Here is a 14,081-nt window from a genome sequence, read left to right on the forward strand (position 1 = left end):
TGATACATCTATATTCTCTGTTAAAGGGAGCATATGTGTAGAAACCTACAGTACAAAAGTGTGATAAGAAAATAGTTAAGCTGACGGCACTTTACTATAAAGACATATAAGAGGACACTGTTGTGGTCTAGAAATCCTTGTTGTTTAGTCTTAAAAGGATGTTTCCTAAGTAATTTGATTCAGGAATGAATCTTTTTTGTAGTGAAAGACTCTTCGGAGGTGAATCAATTCTTTATAGAGTATAAGTACACTATAATAGTTTAAATGCTAGATTGGTATTCTTTTCAAAATGTCTTTGAAATCTAAATACTAAACAAATGACAATTTAGAAATGAATCTTTTCTGCGGTGAACTCAAGTCGATTCCTTAACATGATTAAAACTAGAGGCTCAGCTGCATTACCCTAAAAAGAGTAGTATACAGATGCATTCATTAAAAACATTTTTTATGATTAATAGCTCTAGCTTAAAAAATCTGGTTTTACTTTTAAACATTTTGGTTAAAGATACTCCTTGAATCATAAACCGGCAAACTCTTCAGGTGCTTTTATAAGATTGGGTATTTATTCAGATTAGCTTATTAACTATTAGTTTAATAACAGTCAGAAAGATGTTAGATGTTAGAAAGGTTAGATGCATAATTAAAAAAAAGTACAATTTAAGGTTCGGCCCCAGGGACCATGGCTTCCTTTATTAGAATGAATGATTGGTGTGTCAAAAGAGTGAATTTGTAAATGTCAAGTTTGTATTTCACTTTCCTGACATCTTAATACGCATAATACGCAAATGTGTGGTTGTTGGTGTTTTCTGAAAAATCTGAACGAACAATGAATAAAGTCACACAGTGTGCACTCGAGGAGCTCAAATCCCCAGGAGATCTTTAATAAACAAATGGAATATGTCTTGGTTACAGATCAGTAGTTATCTCCCCCTCCACCTTTATGTTTCTCTTATTTAACACCACCCTGTGTTTGTCATGTGCGCTCTTGGTGTGTGCTGCTCTAGAGTGTGTGTGTGTGTGTGTGTGTGTGTGTGTGTGTGGGCAGTGAGGAGCGCAGAGACGCGTCTTCTTTAAGAGCGCGTTCTCCGACTCGCTGCCATTTCCCAGCTTGTCGCATCCAAGCGCGTCACGACTTAACCGACTATCACAATTCATAGCACGTTACAGTCTCCCGGGCGAATGTGATGGCGTCCGTTACGTTAGGACAACACCCGGCTCGGCATCACCTTGATTCAGAGAATCTGTTCTTCCGCAAATTAGCGAACGAGGGGAAGAAATTAATGCGCAAACCGTCAAGGGAGAAAATGACGCGTGAGCGCGCGGGGGTTGCTGCAACAGAAGAAGTGCTATTAAACAACCGAATATCTTTAGACCCGGGAAGCCGGACGGCATTAGAGATGTGCGACAGCACTAATGCTGAACCGCCACGTATTACGGACAGGACGTCGGACGCGGACGGAGACCCAGCGGCGCAGCGCGCACCGGAATGCGCGTCTCGCGACGCGGCACAGGCGCAGACGCGCAGCCTCGCCGACGCGCAAAACGCGAACGCGAACAACAACGGCATCAGCAGAGGTTACCCGCGGAGAAGCTCAGCGAAATACATCAACGAACTGTCACATCGGTCAGGAGGCAAACGTGGAAAGTTCAGATCATTGTCCGCAGACGGAGACACGTTAGAAGGACTCCAGCTCGAGCGGCTCATGCAGGGCAGACGAGGCGTCGTAAAGCTGCTCCGGACTGGACAACCGAGAAGACAAGCATGGTCAATATTCGATCAAGATGATCCCGAGGTAAATGATGAAAGAGGAGAAGGCCACCGTTTCGTCCCGTTCAGGGTCACGCAGGACTGGTGCGACGCCTGTAACCGGTTGATCAAGAGCATGGCGTTTCGGTGCGAATGTAAGTCGATTCAGGAATGAATCTTTCCTTTTGTGTACGACTCTTTAAGGGGCGAATCTATTCCCTGTGATGTATAGACACACTTATATATTGTCTGTTTAATAGCGTATCTAAATTAATCTAATATCTAAATTTCCTCGACATTTTAATACGTGACAAATGTGTAATTCGAATCAGGAATCTGGAGTATTTTCTGCAGTGAACGACTCCTTGGGTGCGAATCAAATCTCTAGAATCGAATCTAGAGCTATGTAAGATTGAATACAGTTCACTGTTAGAAAATATAATGTATAGGTCATCTCCTTTTTTTGATGGTTAATAATTCTAGATCTAGCTTCTATAAAAATGAGTTGCTGTAGTAAATCAAATGTGTTAAATCAAATGAATCTTAAGTCACGTGGCAGCAGTTCCTATATCTGATCATGTAAACAATCATTTAGATATGAGAGAATCAGTCCAACAGACGTGCAGGTTAAAAGATCTGAATGATGAAGTGATCTGTAATGAGTATCACACAATTACAGCATAACATGCTTGTGTTCGGTTGGGATTTGTGTAGCACAAGTAAATCTATATGTATATAATTGCTAATTAACTATCTGTCCCAGGTTTCATATGTTCTCCCTGTGTGTTTCGTCTGCGATCTACCTCCCAAAACATACCAGTTGGTGAAATTGCCCCGTGTGTGAACACGTGTGTGCATCTAGCATGTATTCCCACTTGGTGCTCTTGCTCTGGATCCTAAATGGTTACTAAAGGTGTATGTATGAATGAATGATACTTATTTGCACACTTATTATAACCACATAGTTCCTTCGTTTACCTTTCTGCTACTAAAACTAAGTCGTTTTTGTATTTTAAAGAGCACCAGAAGAACAAGGAAACAGCATTTTTTTCCCCATAAAGGCATGCCAAATATGTCTTGAGAAAACACTTCGACTTTTATCTCTCACATAAAACTAAGAACAACGGTGTATGCATGTGGAGGGGGACAAGAGTCAGAGAGTAAAGCATGATCAATCATAGATTAGCAGATGGAGAAGGGAGAATGACTCCAAATACGCCAGCTTTGGAGACTTTGTGGCTTCATTTTGGTATTTCCTGCTGCAGGGGGGCTGTTGTTTTATGTCTCAAATCAAGTTATAACCCAGAGCATTTCATCAAAACGATGGCTTCAGAAATGAGCAAGGGTCTTGCAAGGAACAGAGTACAAGGGGACGTCCCCAGTAGGGGTCATTGTTTGTTTTGAATTGCACTGTACGTCTTGTACTGACAGCCCCACAGTTATTACTCTCGAGGGCTTGATGTTTGGTGTGTGTCTATGTGATGGAGTCCTTGGTTTATGTTTGTAAGTAGAGCAGAAAATATGACTTTTAAAAGCATCACTTTTAGTGCTGACCTAAATATTTGCTGTTGGTTTAATGGGAGCCTTTTTGGCTAGAAAAACAGGGTTTAGAGGGCGTTGTAACTGCATGTCATGCAGCCTATTTAGGGACAGTTTTTCATGCAGTCCACGAGCCCACGGATTCAGGTTTTAAAAAAGAAACAATATTAACCGGGAGATGGTTGTGGGGCACAGTGGAAGTGGTGTGTGAATGGAGTTGCCTGTGAATGAAGTGAACTTTGAAAACAGGTAAAAATATTTGGGGAGAAAAAAAAAATGCAGAGAGATCCCAAGTACCCTATTCATCCTGCTTTCGCTTTAACCAAAGTATTATTTCACTTTCACTCTGTCACCTCTCGTCCTCTTATCCCGAAAAGATAAGATCTAACATTCTTTCCATATGACAGTGCCATTTAAAAAAATACCTGCTTTCATATTCTTCCCTTTTTACTCTTACAACTGTTATAAATTAAGCTTATAGTAGTTACGGGTAGGTTGGCAAGTAGGTACAGTAGGTAGGTGCAAGTGTTTGAATCCAAGGATATAGCGGATGTGAATGTGGATCTACGGGCTCTGACCTGTCAATAAATGGTAGAAGCTCATGTTGAACTCTGTAACGTCCTGCAGGGAAAAGATTTTGGTTCAGGTCTTTAGCTGATCCGTTTCCTGCATGTGTGTCTAACCTGGCTTACAACAGGGAGCATATTATTTACAATAATAAAATAATCTTGTGTCCTTGTGCTTTATCTGTGGAGAGAGAGAGTGTGTGTGTGTGAGAGAGAGAGAGACAGACAGACAGACAGACAGACAGATGGAGAAAGAGATTGAGTGAGAAAGGGAGAGAGTGTGTTAGAGAGATAAAGTTGGGGTGAATGCATGTGTGTGTTTGTGTGTTGGAGAAAATGAGGCAATAGGAGAGTACAAGGTCTGTGTCTTTGTGTGTGTGTGAGAGGTAATCTCAGGCTGCAGTGAGCTGTTTTAGAGTAATAGTTGACAGCTATGATAGTAAAAGACTGCTGACTATCTTCAGTCAAAGACATCTTTAAGTCAGCAACACCAGCCGAACATAGCTTATGTATGTGGAAGAAGTCAAATAGCACATGACTCACCAAGGCCTCTCACCTCTTCTGTGTCCCACAATGTTAACCTGCCACTCATAGTATACATGTGCTGTTGAAATTAATGATGTCATCATTGGGTAAAACCCCTAACTTTGCTTCCTGAACAAGTCACGGTACAGTTTCAGTTCCAGATTAACCTGTCAGTGTGAAAGCCTCCTAAATCTTTTGTGATTTTTTTTAAAAAGAAGATCGTGTTAAAGCGCTTTAAATGTTTTTATACTGTGTGTGTGTGTGAGAGAGAGATTATAACCCCTGGATTAATTTTAACTGAAAAGCCCTTTTGAAAAGGACATTTTTCTGTGCTCCAAAATGACCGAGCGAAGCCTATAATTCATATGTTCCAGTCTATTAGCTCAGACTGTAATCAATCCGGGCCGTAATTATACCAGGCTGAATCACAGCGATAGTCTAACCTGATCTCATGTAGTCTACCATTAAAGCCACAGTTGCTTTAGTACACACTAATTTACAAACTTCAGGCCTCTGCTAGGCATCACCAGAAAATGGGAATGATCTGTGAATGATTTATGAATGGAATATATAATATGTTGTTGAATAAATACTTATATTTTTAGGAAATGTAACAAAAAAGAGAGCAGTTAAATTACATGTGAATGAAGTTGTGAATGGTGAATTGAAGTGAATGGTAGGCTTCCCGGCATTGGTTCTTTGGTTGCACATTTCCAGTTTCGCAGCCGCAAGATCACGGTGGTTTATTGCTTACATCATTATGATTGTCAGTCTTTAATATGGATTTGCACAGTCAATGCTGTTTTCTTGATAATGAGGCCCAAAAAATACATTTGACCTCAAGTGTATAATTTACTTTATACCATTGCTTCACAAATGAATGGGGGGGTGTTCTTCTTTTTTTTTTCTTCATAATCCTTTTAGTTTATTTTGCTGACCTGTCAGTTGTGTCATTGTCCTTACTTCTGTAAAATAAATCACCACCAAGGCTCAGGCCACTACAGGGCAGTCTTATTGTTGCAGCCAGCGAGGCAGAACATTTTCCTCTAATAGGCTTTAAGTCTTGTCCTTAGAAGTGGACATTACTCTCTCTCTCTCTTTCTCTCTCCCTCTCTCTCTCTCTCTCTCTCTCTCTCTCTCAGTCTCTCCCTCTCTCTCTCTCTCTCTCTCATGCTAAATGATGCTGCTTGGCATGCTGCAGAGCCTCCGTGAGTAAGGCAAACCTACTTTGAGCCATCCATCATCAGACAACAATCAGAGAGAGAGAGAGGGAGAGAGAGAGAGGTAGAGATAGTGAGAGATGTAGCATGCAAAGTTATGTCTGGAAAGTTTGGTCATTTTTGTTTGAACCCCAGTATTTGTTCCTCTTTTTCAAAACATTTTGTCTGCACTCGCCAGAGAAGGAAGACGTTTTTCTCAAAACGTTTTCATTGTGGTTTATCATGTGAAGACTTGACTACAGATTATGGAAAGTCCCACAAACCCCTTATTGCTATGCGTCTTTATGTCTATTTACTTTCACTTTCTAAATGTCATACTCTATTACATTTTTTTAACCCTACTTAAAGCAGGATTCTTCCAGTATTGGCTTGTCCAAGATTCTCCTCTTCCTTCCCAGCAGAAGTCTTATTACAATAGTGTGTCCCTCTTTCCCATTCTGAATTTAGCACTGATGCACCCTTTGAAGTGGCCCAGCTCCCAGGGCATGCTGGGATATGATGTATTTTCGAGGCTGTGGTGGTGAAAGCAGGCTAAAGAGAGAGCATGGCTGTGACTACAGCTCCATATTTCGAGCTTGTAGCCCCTAATTACATGCAGTGAATGAAAGCGCCGCCAGTAAGCGGTTACGTCCGTGCCATAAACGGCTCGGTTCTTGTCCATTTTCCTGTCTTGTGTTGTTTTGGTTTTATTTCTCTCTCTCTCTGGTTCGTGTGAACACTACCCACACAAACACAACCCTCATAAAATAAAGATTCACATGTTTCTCTGAATGCATACATGCAGGCGAGACAGCAGGCAATGCATTTGAGTTTTATTCCTACTCCAGATCGAAGATTTCTCACAGATAGAAATCAGGGTTGGTGTGCATGTGTGTGCGTGTGCGCATGCCCGTGTGAGATGACTTTAGCTGACTCACTGCATAGTCGGTGCTTGTTCTTGGTACTGAGGGTAAAGGGAACAAATAAAAGAAAATCTAAAAAGGCAAGTGGAAGCACTAGTATGTTGCTGCTTAGTCCTGGTTTTGGTTGCCTGGAAACTGACACGGCTAAACAGTAGGCATTTATTCATAATTCTTGCCAATTCCCACCTCACATGACAACAATTATGAATTATGGTGAACGAGGGAACCTTGTGATTTCTCCAGGACACATGAAGCTGTGAAAATGCTACATTACAGGCCAGTGTATCTCTGTCAGAGAAAATGTGCTACGTGACCACATGCACACCCAGGATTCGATTAGGTAGTGTCACTGTGATTGACAGGTGAGAGAGAGTAGGTTACTCTGGTAACCTGGTTGATGAACCTACTTGCCCAAAGGGCAGCTAATAAAATAATAAAAAATCATAATAACAGTTTGAAGGAAAAATCTGCTTGTCCTTAGATCCAGGCTACCAATTTGTTCACCACTGAACTATTAATGTCCTTCTCTTTAAAGCATAAATCTTCCCACACCCTCTCCTCCACCCTTTTTATATCACTATTGATGGGGGATGTTGTGTCTCTGCATTTAAACCTAATCCCAGATGCATCCCATACCCTGATGGATGTGTACACTACTTGTGTTTTGTATGACATCATTTGTGTACGTTAAATACATAGTCATTTTACTGACAGTTTTTTGACACGTTTTGCATTTTTATATTTATTTAGCACTTTTCAAATGAAGGTATTACATTTCTGAAGCTATTAATAATGAGTTCAGTGGTTGCTCAAACATTTAAGGCTCTGGGTTGTTGATTGGAGGATCAGGGTTCAAGCCTCAGCACTGCCAAGCTGCCACTGTTGGGCCCTTGAGCAAGGCCCTTATCCATCTTTGTTCCAGGGGCACTGTATCATGGCTGACCCTGTGCTCTGTCCCCGACTTCCAAAGTTGGGATAGGAGAAGAAATAATTTCACTGTGCTTTAATGTATATGTGACAAAATAAAGGCTTCTATTCTAATACCCTATTTTAGACAGTTTATATAATTAGTAAAAACACTCCACTCAATACACATGCAAGTAAATTAGTAATATGTAATGTCTCTAATTCAGTAGCATGTGTTTTATTGTACTGAATGTATACTGGACTGTTCAGTGATGCACTAGCATGTCTTCTTGTTACAGAGCCTTGTTGTGTTTGTTGTTTTAATTATTTCTTGAGTAGGACAGTGACTTGTATTTGTGTCATCAGCACTTCATCATTCCTGCTCTCGACCCCTTAAACACGTTCAAGAAATAGAGAAAGAATAAAGAGAATAACAGCAATCCTCTCTCTGTAACATACTGTATCTATGCTCAAATCACTCATCTGCTGCATCTTCAAATCCAGCTAATTAATTCCATAATCCAGCAGGATTAACCTCTGTGGTCTTTCAGGAAAGTGTGATTGTATCGTGCATGCTTCTCTTAGTGGCTAAAGAGTAACTCTTTAATAATTAGTTAAATTTAGTAATGTTAATACAGAATAATTAATAATAATAATAGTAATAATAAAAACAATAATAATTATTATTATTACTATTATTATTATTATTGTTATTGTTATTGTTATTATTATTATTATTATTATTATTATTATTATTACTGATCAATAATGTTCATTATGTATATTGATATTTAATAATAGTAATTATATAATTATTTAATGTTTGACATTATATATAAATATTAAATAAATGTGTATTTATTATTATTATTGTCTATTTATTTTCATGTTTGTTTACATTAATATTATCTAATGCATAATATAATTGATATTAAGTGTTAATACTAATAATATTTTTAAATGTATTTTCTATTTCATAATTTATCATTTTCTTTTTTTTTTAATTATTAAGAAAGAAAAAAGGGTGGTTTTGGAGCTGTTTTTGTTAAGGGTTAATATGAACAAGGTGTCCAAGCTGCTCCCTCACCGCTCTACCTGCTTATGAAGACCTGATGTTTCTTCTCTCCTTGACCTTTCCCTATGTCACCAATTCCCCTGTCAGTGAGTCTCTTCTTTTCCTCAGTGTGGCCCGTGTAGGTGGGACACTGCCCCACAATCCACTTTCCATATGTTTCAGTGCACAGAGGAATATTTCAGTGGTCAGGGCTACACAGGAAGAACCTTGTTCAGATGCCTATTGAACAGGAGAGACATTGTGACGGGCTTTTCAAAGCCTCATTCACTCGCTCTGACACATTCAGGAAGCCAGGAGCAGTCTGGGGTTGTTCTGCTAACCACGCACTTCCAATATCCCAACATCATCCATGCTTCGGGCTTTCACAGTATGTCTGTGTGAGTCTATGAAAGGTCTTAAAAGGTCCTGTGACAGATGTACTACGTTGTACTAGGAACAGAATGCTAAGATTTCCTTCACTAATAAGGATACATGAGATGATGTCGGTTCCATTTCTGGAAAAAAATAAAATAATGCACCATTATGAAAAAAGCTTTCCAAATGAAGCATGGGATTAGTGGTGATATGTTGAGTATCACAGTGCATAATGAGTTCACAGTATATTACATAAACATTTCTGGTTTCTACATGTATAAACTTACCACTTACCAATTACTCCATGGTGGGAAATGAATCAGCACAGGATTACTGCTAACCAGATTTCAGAAGTTGAGTGCTTGAATTTATAAATACAACATGAAAAGCATGTGAGCAGAAAAACAATAGTTTGCCCTTGGAAGAATTCGCTTTACTTTCCTCTTATTTTCCTATCGATGTGGAGGGGGAAGTTTATTTTGTCAGCAAAATGAACAGCAGATGGGTAAAATATTGTTTTGGCAAAGAAGCAATGAATTATACATTATACATAACTAATTATATCCAGGTTTTTACCTGTGTGAGTAACAAAAAAATAATAAATAGCCTGCATTGTTATGTCTTCATGTATGCTTTATTAATATCTCTCTGGATGCAACAGCCATATCACAGCTGCCATTCATTTTCACTGTTGTTGTTTTTGCTGTTATTGTTGACACGACTTCCCAAGTCCCCGACGAACAACATGCGTAATTACGATACTTCAGTAATTACTGATCTATTCATACAATGCTGTATGTGTTGCAGCAGTACATCAGCTACAGTGCACAGTCATGCCAGGTGTTTTTAAACCCCGTATACATTCACTGGCTTCTTTATAGGACACACGTACCTTGTTTTGTGCAGCTTTCAGGCTTAAACCTAGAAACTGGACCTCATTTTTCCAGCACGTGTTCGTTCTCTTCAATATCCCTCATCGGTGTCAACTTCTAATCACTGGATGTCCGTGCTGTTCTGAGAATAAGTCATCTCCCAGATATCATCTCAGGCTGGGAATGATAGATGGGGCTCCTGTCTATAAAGTTACCTAAATGGAAAATGTACCTGATAAAATGGATAACAAGTACAAATACACAATAGCAAGATCTAATAAAGCTGGTAACACTTTGTACTGTATATTAAACCTGACTACTTCACTGTGGAATTCTCAAATCTGATTGGTCAGAAGGTGTTGGTTCATTTCCCATAATAGAAGCTCTGACAGTAGCTTCATCTATTATTTGAATCACAGGTGTATAGTAAAACACTTTTACTAGTCACTTCTATAACTTGTTCTAGTGTTTATTTGGGTCTCCAGAGCTTTATAAATGTCAGTAGATGTAACTCCACCAGGACAAAGGACTATTTGTAACATGGCAAGCTGCTTTTTTGGTCTTATTTAGCTAATAAAACAAAAGAGTGAACAAACGCCTATTTATAGCCATTATAATGTAATCAATCAATCCAATTATTGATTGTTTTCCTATGTTAGCCTGCCTTAATATTGTTTTATTCCTAATGATATGTTACATAGTGTTCTGTTCTAGGAAAAATACCAGTGCAGGAAACTAACTGTGACAGCGCAGTGGGGAGATGGTGCAGGATATATTTAGGTCACCCTTGACTCTTTTTCTTTATCAGTCTCTCTAGTTTTAGCACCGTCCACTTCTTACACTCAGGGTTTAATTAGTTTTTAATTTCATTTATTTCCATATATGATGTTGTTAGTCTTAGGAATCAAATGGTAATTTGTTCCTGATGGAAAACGCTGGCTTAAATGTTGCAGAAGGTCAACATCTATGGGTGCTAGTTCTTCAGGAGACATGTTGAAGTTAGTGTGATGTTTATTATCTTTAGCTTCCTGCTTGTTTTAACTCTCCTCTGCCAATGAATCTCTATTAATTAGCATCATATGGCACTAGTGACTCCATCAGTATCTCTGAGTTTTACCCGAAACGGCAAGAATGAGAGCAAGAAGGTCAGAGGATGAGGTGGACTAGCAGCTATTTGCTGGAGGATGGTGCAGGAGATCAGATGTCCCTTAGGATTCACAGAGCGTGGGACATCCATCTGTCCTCACACTCTCTCCACATCTCTCTCACTCACAGGCACCCACTCAGGAACTGGAGCACTATGTGACGGCATAGAGCAAGTAGAGAGGATGAGCGAGAAGAGAGTATAGAGAAAGAGAGAGAGAGAGAGAGAGAAAGAGAGACACATACACAGCGTGTCTGTAGCTTTAAGAGGGCTGCAGTGAGGAGGACGTGTGGGCGCTGCATCAGTGCAAGCTCTGCACTGCGTGAGAAAACTGGGGACAGACAGAGAGTGAGAGAAGCAGAATGACCGAGTGAGAGAGAAGATAAGGGCCGTGTCGGAGAGGTTATCGGGCCCGAGCGTACCTCTGAAAGCCTGACGCAGCCCTGCAATGGTGGATGCGCAGGACAGATTGGCAGCCCCCAGTGCAGTGCCACAGAGTTGTGGGCAGCCAGCACCAGAGAGTGCCATGGGCACAGGCGGGCGCAGATAGCGGCGCCCGCCATGAGGCCGGCGGAGGAGGCAGCCGTGTCCAGCGCGTGCTTCGGCCACGTCTCACGGCACCTCAGCCGTCTCTTTCGGCGCCTGCCCAAATCCCGCTCATGGTCTGAGGGTCTAAGGCTGCTCCGGAGGTCCAGCAGCAGTGGCACCCTTGTGCTATCAGGTAACGAACAACACATAAAGGAGAAGAACGGAACAATCTGAACAGATACAGCTTTGGGAGAATGTAACAACTTAAAGAAGAGATGAGTAAAGATAAAACACAATTATGACAGGGTGTGAAAAAGGAATGGAAAGAAAGGAGGACAAGTGAGGCATGAAAGGAGCAGAAAGTTTTGTTAGATTTAATAGCTGAAGGTTGAGAAATCTTGTAAACAACAAGACAGAGGGAGAAGGTAGGAGGTGGGAATGCATCAGGAGGAAAGCAAACGAGTGCACGAAAAGGGTGTGAGAAAGGAAGGGAATGAGTAACAGAGAGAAGAAGAGAGAGAATGAGAAGTTGGGTAAACCTTTAATGACATTTTTATTCAGTAATAGATGAGTATAGGACTGATGCTGGGAGTAAAAACAGGAGATGGGGACAGCTCATGGTTTGTGTATCAAGATATCCAGTTCATCTGCAACTGAAGAAGAGCTCTGCAGTGATTTTTTACTCCTCCCAAAAATAGCCCAGTTCTAGTCTATAGGGAGCATCATATTTTATTCTCCCTCATTCTCTTTTTCTCTCTAAATGGTTAGTGTTTCTCCCTTGCTGTACCTATTGTTTTCTATTGACATGCAAAAAAGCTGGAATAGGGAGCTACTGCATTCATTGATCCCATATAAAGCACGAACGGTTCTATAATGCTCCAGTAAACACGAGATAGATAGAGAAAGGGAAGAGAGAGAGAGACAGAGAGAGAGAAATGTGCCTCAGTCAGGAGTTTGGTTTGTTAACGCACCATCAGCCAAATTGTTTATATCTGTTATGTTAATAAAGGCTGCAATGCAGACTCCTGACCTCAGTGCTGTTCAGCATCGCTTTCATAACATGTGGCTTTGCACTGAAATCATGAGTCACAATCGGATTTCTGTTCCAATGCTGATTACTTTGAGTAAACACTCAACAGCTGAGTTAGAAAACAATTAAATTTCACATCGATCTGAAAAAACCTGTCTCTCACAGTGGACCGATGAAGGCAAAGATGCAGTGAAGGAGGATAATGAATTTAAAGATATCTGATTTTAGGGCAAGATAACTACCTTGTGTGAATACCTCAAAGGATTTTCCAAATGTTCTGTAATTTGCACTTTGCATCTTTATCCCAATTTGTTGAAGGTCAGTCTGGTGGGTAGAGACAAGAGTCAGTGCGTGCCCTGTACAAGTGCTTAATTCATATGGGACGTGACATGTCGGGGGTTAATTATGCACTGGATACAAACGTATTTATTTTGTTTGACAGAGCATTTGCATTATTGGTATTCATGGAAATCCAGTTTGTTCTGAAAGAGTTTTGTATTTTATGAGAGGTCATATTAATGACACAGCGATCCATAAAGCAAATCCATAATATGCACAATATGACTAATTCATTCAGGATAAAATAAATGGTACCCTACACAAAGAGGAAGAGGTAGTTTGTGTTTGTGTGACAATCAGCAGTGGTGATATGCTTTGTAATTTACTGATACGCATTTAAGTCTAAAGAAAATCAGTGCTATCAAAAGTTTTGTCAGTTTTGTGGGGGGTGATTTTTTTTTTTCACCACACAAAAGAAAAAATACCGGCTAAAAAAGAAACATATTGTTGAAACACTACTTTACTAAATGTTAAATAAATAAGCCCCAGTGTACATACAGTTTGGAAATTGATTAATCACTGAAGCATGATTGCATGATGAGGTGAAACTGATATAATACTTATATTTTTATGCTTCTAATACCTTACTAAACATTCTGTCTATGAAAAGATTTATATACTATTTATCATACTATATTATTTGAATATACTGATAATGTTACTGAAGTCCTCCAAAATGAAGCACAAACCCGACTTTGCGTCATCAGACGTATCGGCTGATTAATCAAATCAATACGAATATGATGCTTTTAACCTACAATTGACCGAGACTGGTGTCCTGCCAGTTTCACTTCCTGCCTACTAAAAGCATTGTGATGTTTTTTCCTTAATGCATGGAATATAGTTCAGACTCTCAGGACTTAACAGAAGCATGCAGGAGTGTATGAAAGGAGGCCATCAATCTTTCAGTATCTGTGGTACATGAAGAGGTACCGGATTGCTGCCTCATAGAGACTGACTCATAGGGATGTGGTAGCCTAGTGCTTAAGGTGTTGGACTACCAATCAGAAGGTTGTGAGTTCGATTCCTATGTCCACCAAGCTGCCACTGCTGGGCCCCTGAGCAAGGCCCCCAACCCTCAATTGCTCAGTTGTATGAAAATGAGATAAAATGTAAGTCGCTCTGGATAAGGGCGTCTGCTAAATGCTGTAAATGTAAATGTCATATGTGTGATCTCACTTATACCCGGTTAGTGTGACAGCAGTGGGGTTTAAAGATGATGCTGTAAGGTCTCAGATGAATATTTTCTGGTTGGAAGAAAGAATGTAAATAGTACTGAGATGCCAACTACATGTGGTCTTTAAGGACAACATTCTCCGAATCAGTACACAATT

The 14,081-nt window shown here is 40.0% G+C and overlaps 1 protein-coding gene across 2 annotated transcripts in view; it reads left to right on the forward strand.

Annotated features, from left to right (window-relative positions):
• Nucleotides 1-1,015: 1,015 nt before the first annotated feature.
• Nucleotides 1,016-14,081, forward strand: part of rassf5 (Ras association domain family member 5) — a 43,736-nt gene continuing 30,670 nt past the window's right edge. The window contains exon 1 of one of the 2 annotated variants that reach the window (XM_060857542.1): nucleotides 1,016-1,902. In XM_060857542.1, the coding sequence (XP_060713525.1) occupies nucleotides 1,185-1,902 (718 nt within the window). In that variant the 5' untranslated portion in view covers nucleotides 1,016-1,184. Of the gene's footprint in view, nucleotides 1,903-11,090; nucleotides 11,572-14,081 lie in introns of those variants that run through there. The other variant, XM_060857543.1, reaches the window with a different exon arrangement.

The sequence above is a fragment of the Tachysurus vachellii genome, chromosome 22 (genome assembly GCF_030014155.1).
Source record: "Tachysurus vachellii isolate PV-2020 chromosome 22, HZAU_Pvac_v1, whole genome shotgun sequence".
Taxonomy (NCBI): domain Eukaryota; kingdom Metazoa; phylum Chordata; class Actinopteri; order Siluriformes; family Bagridae; genus Tachysurus; species Tachysurus vachellii.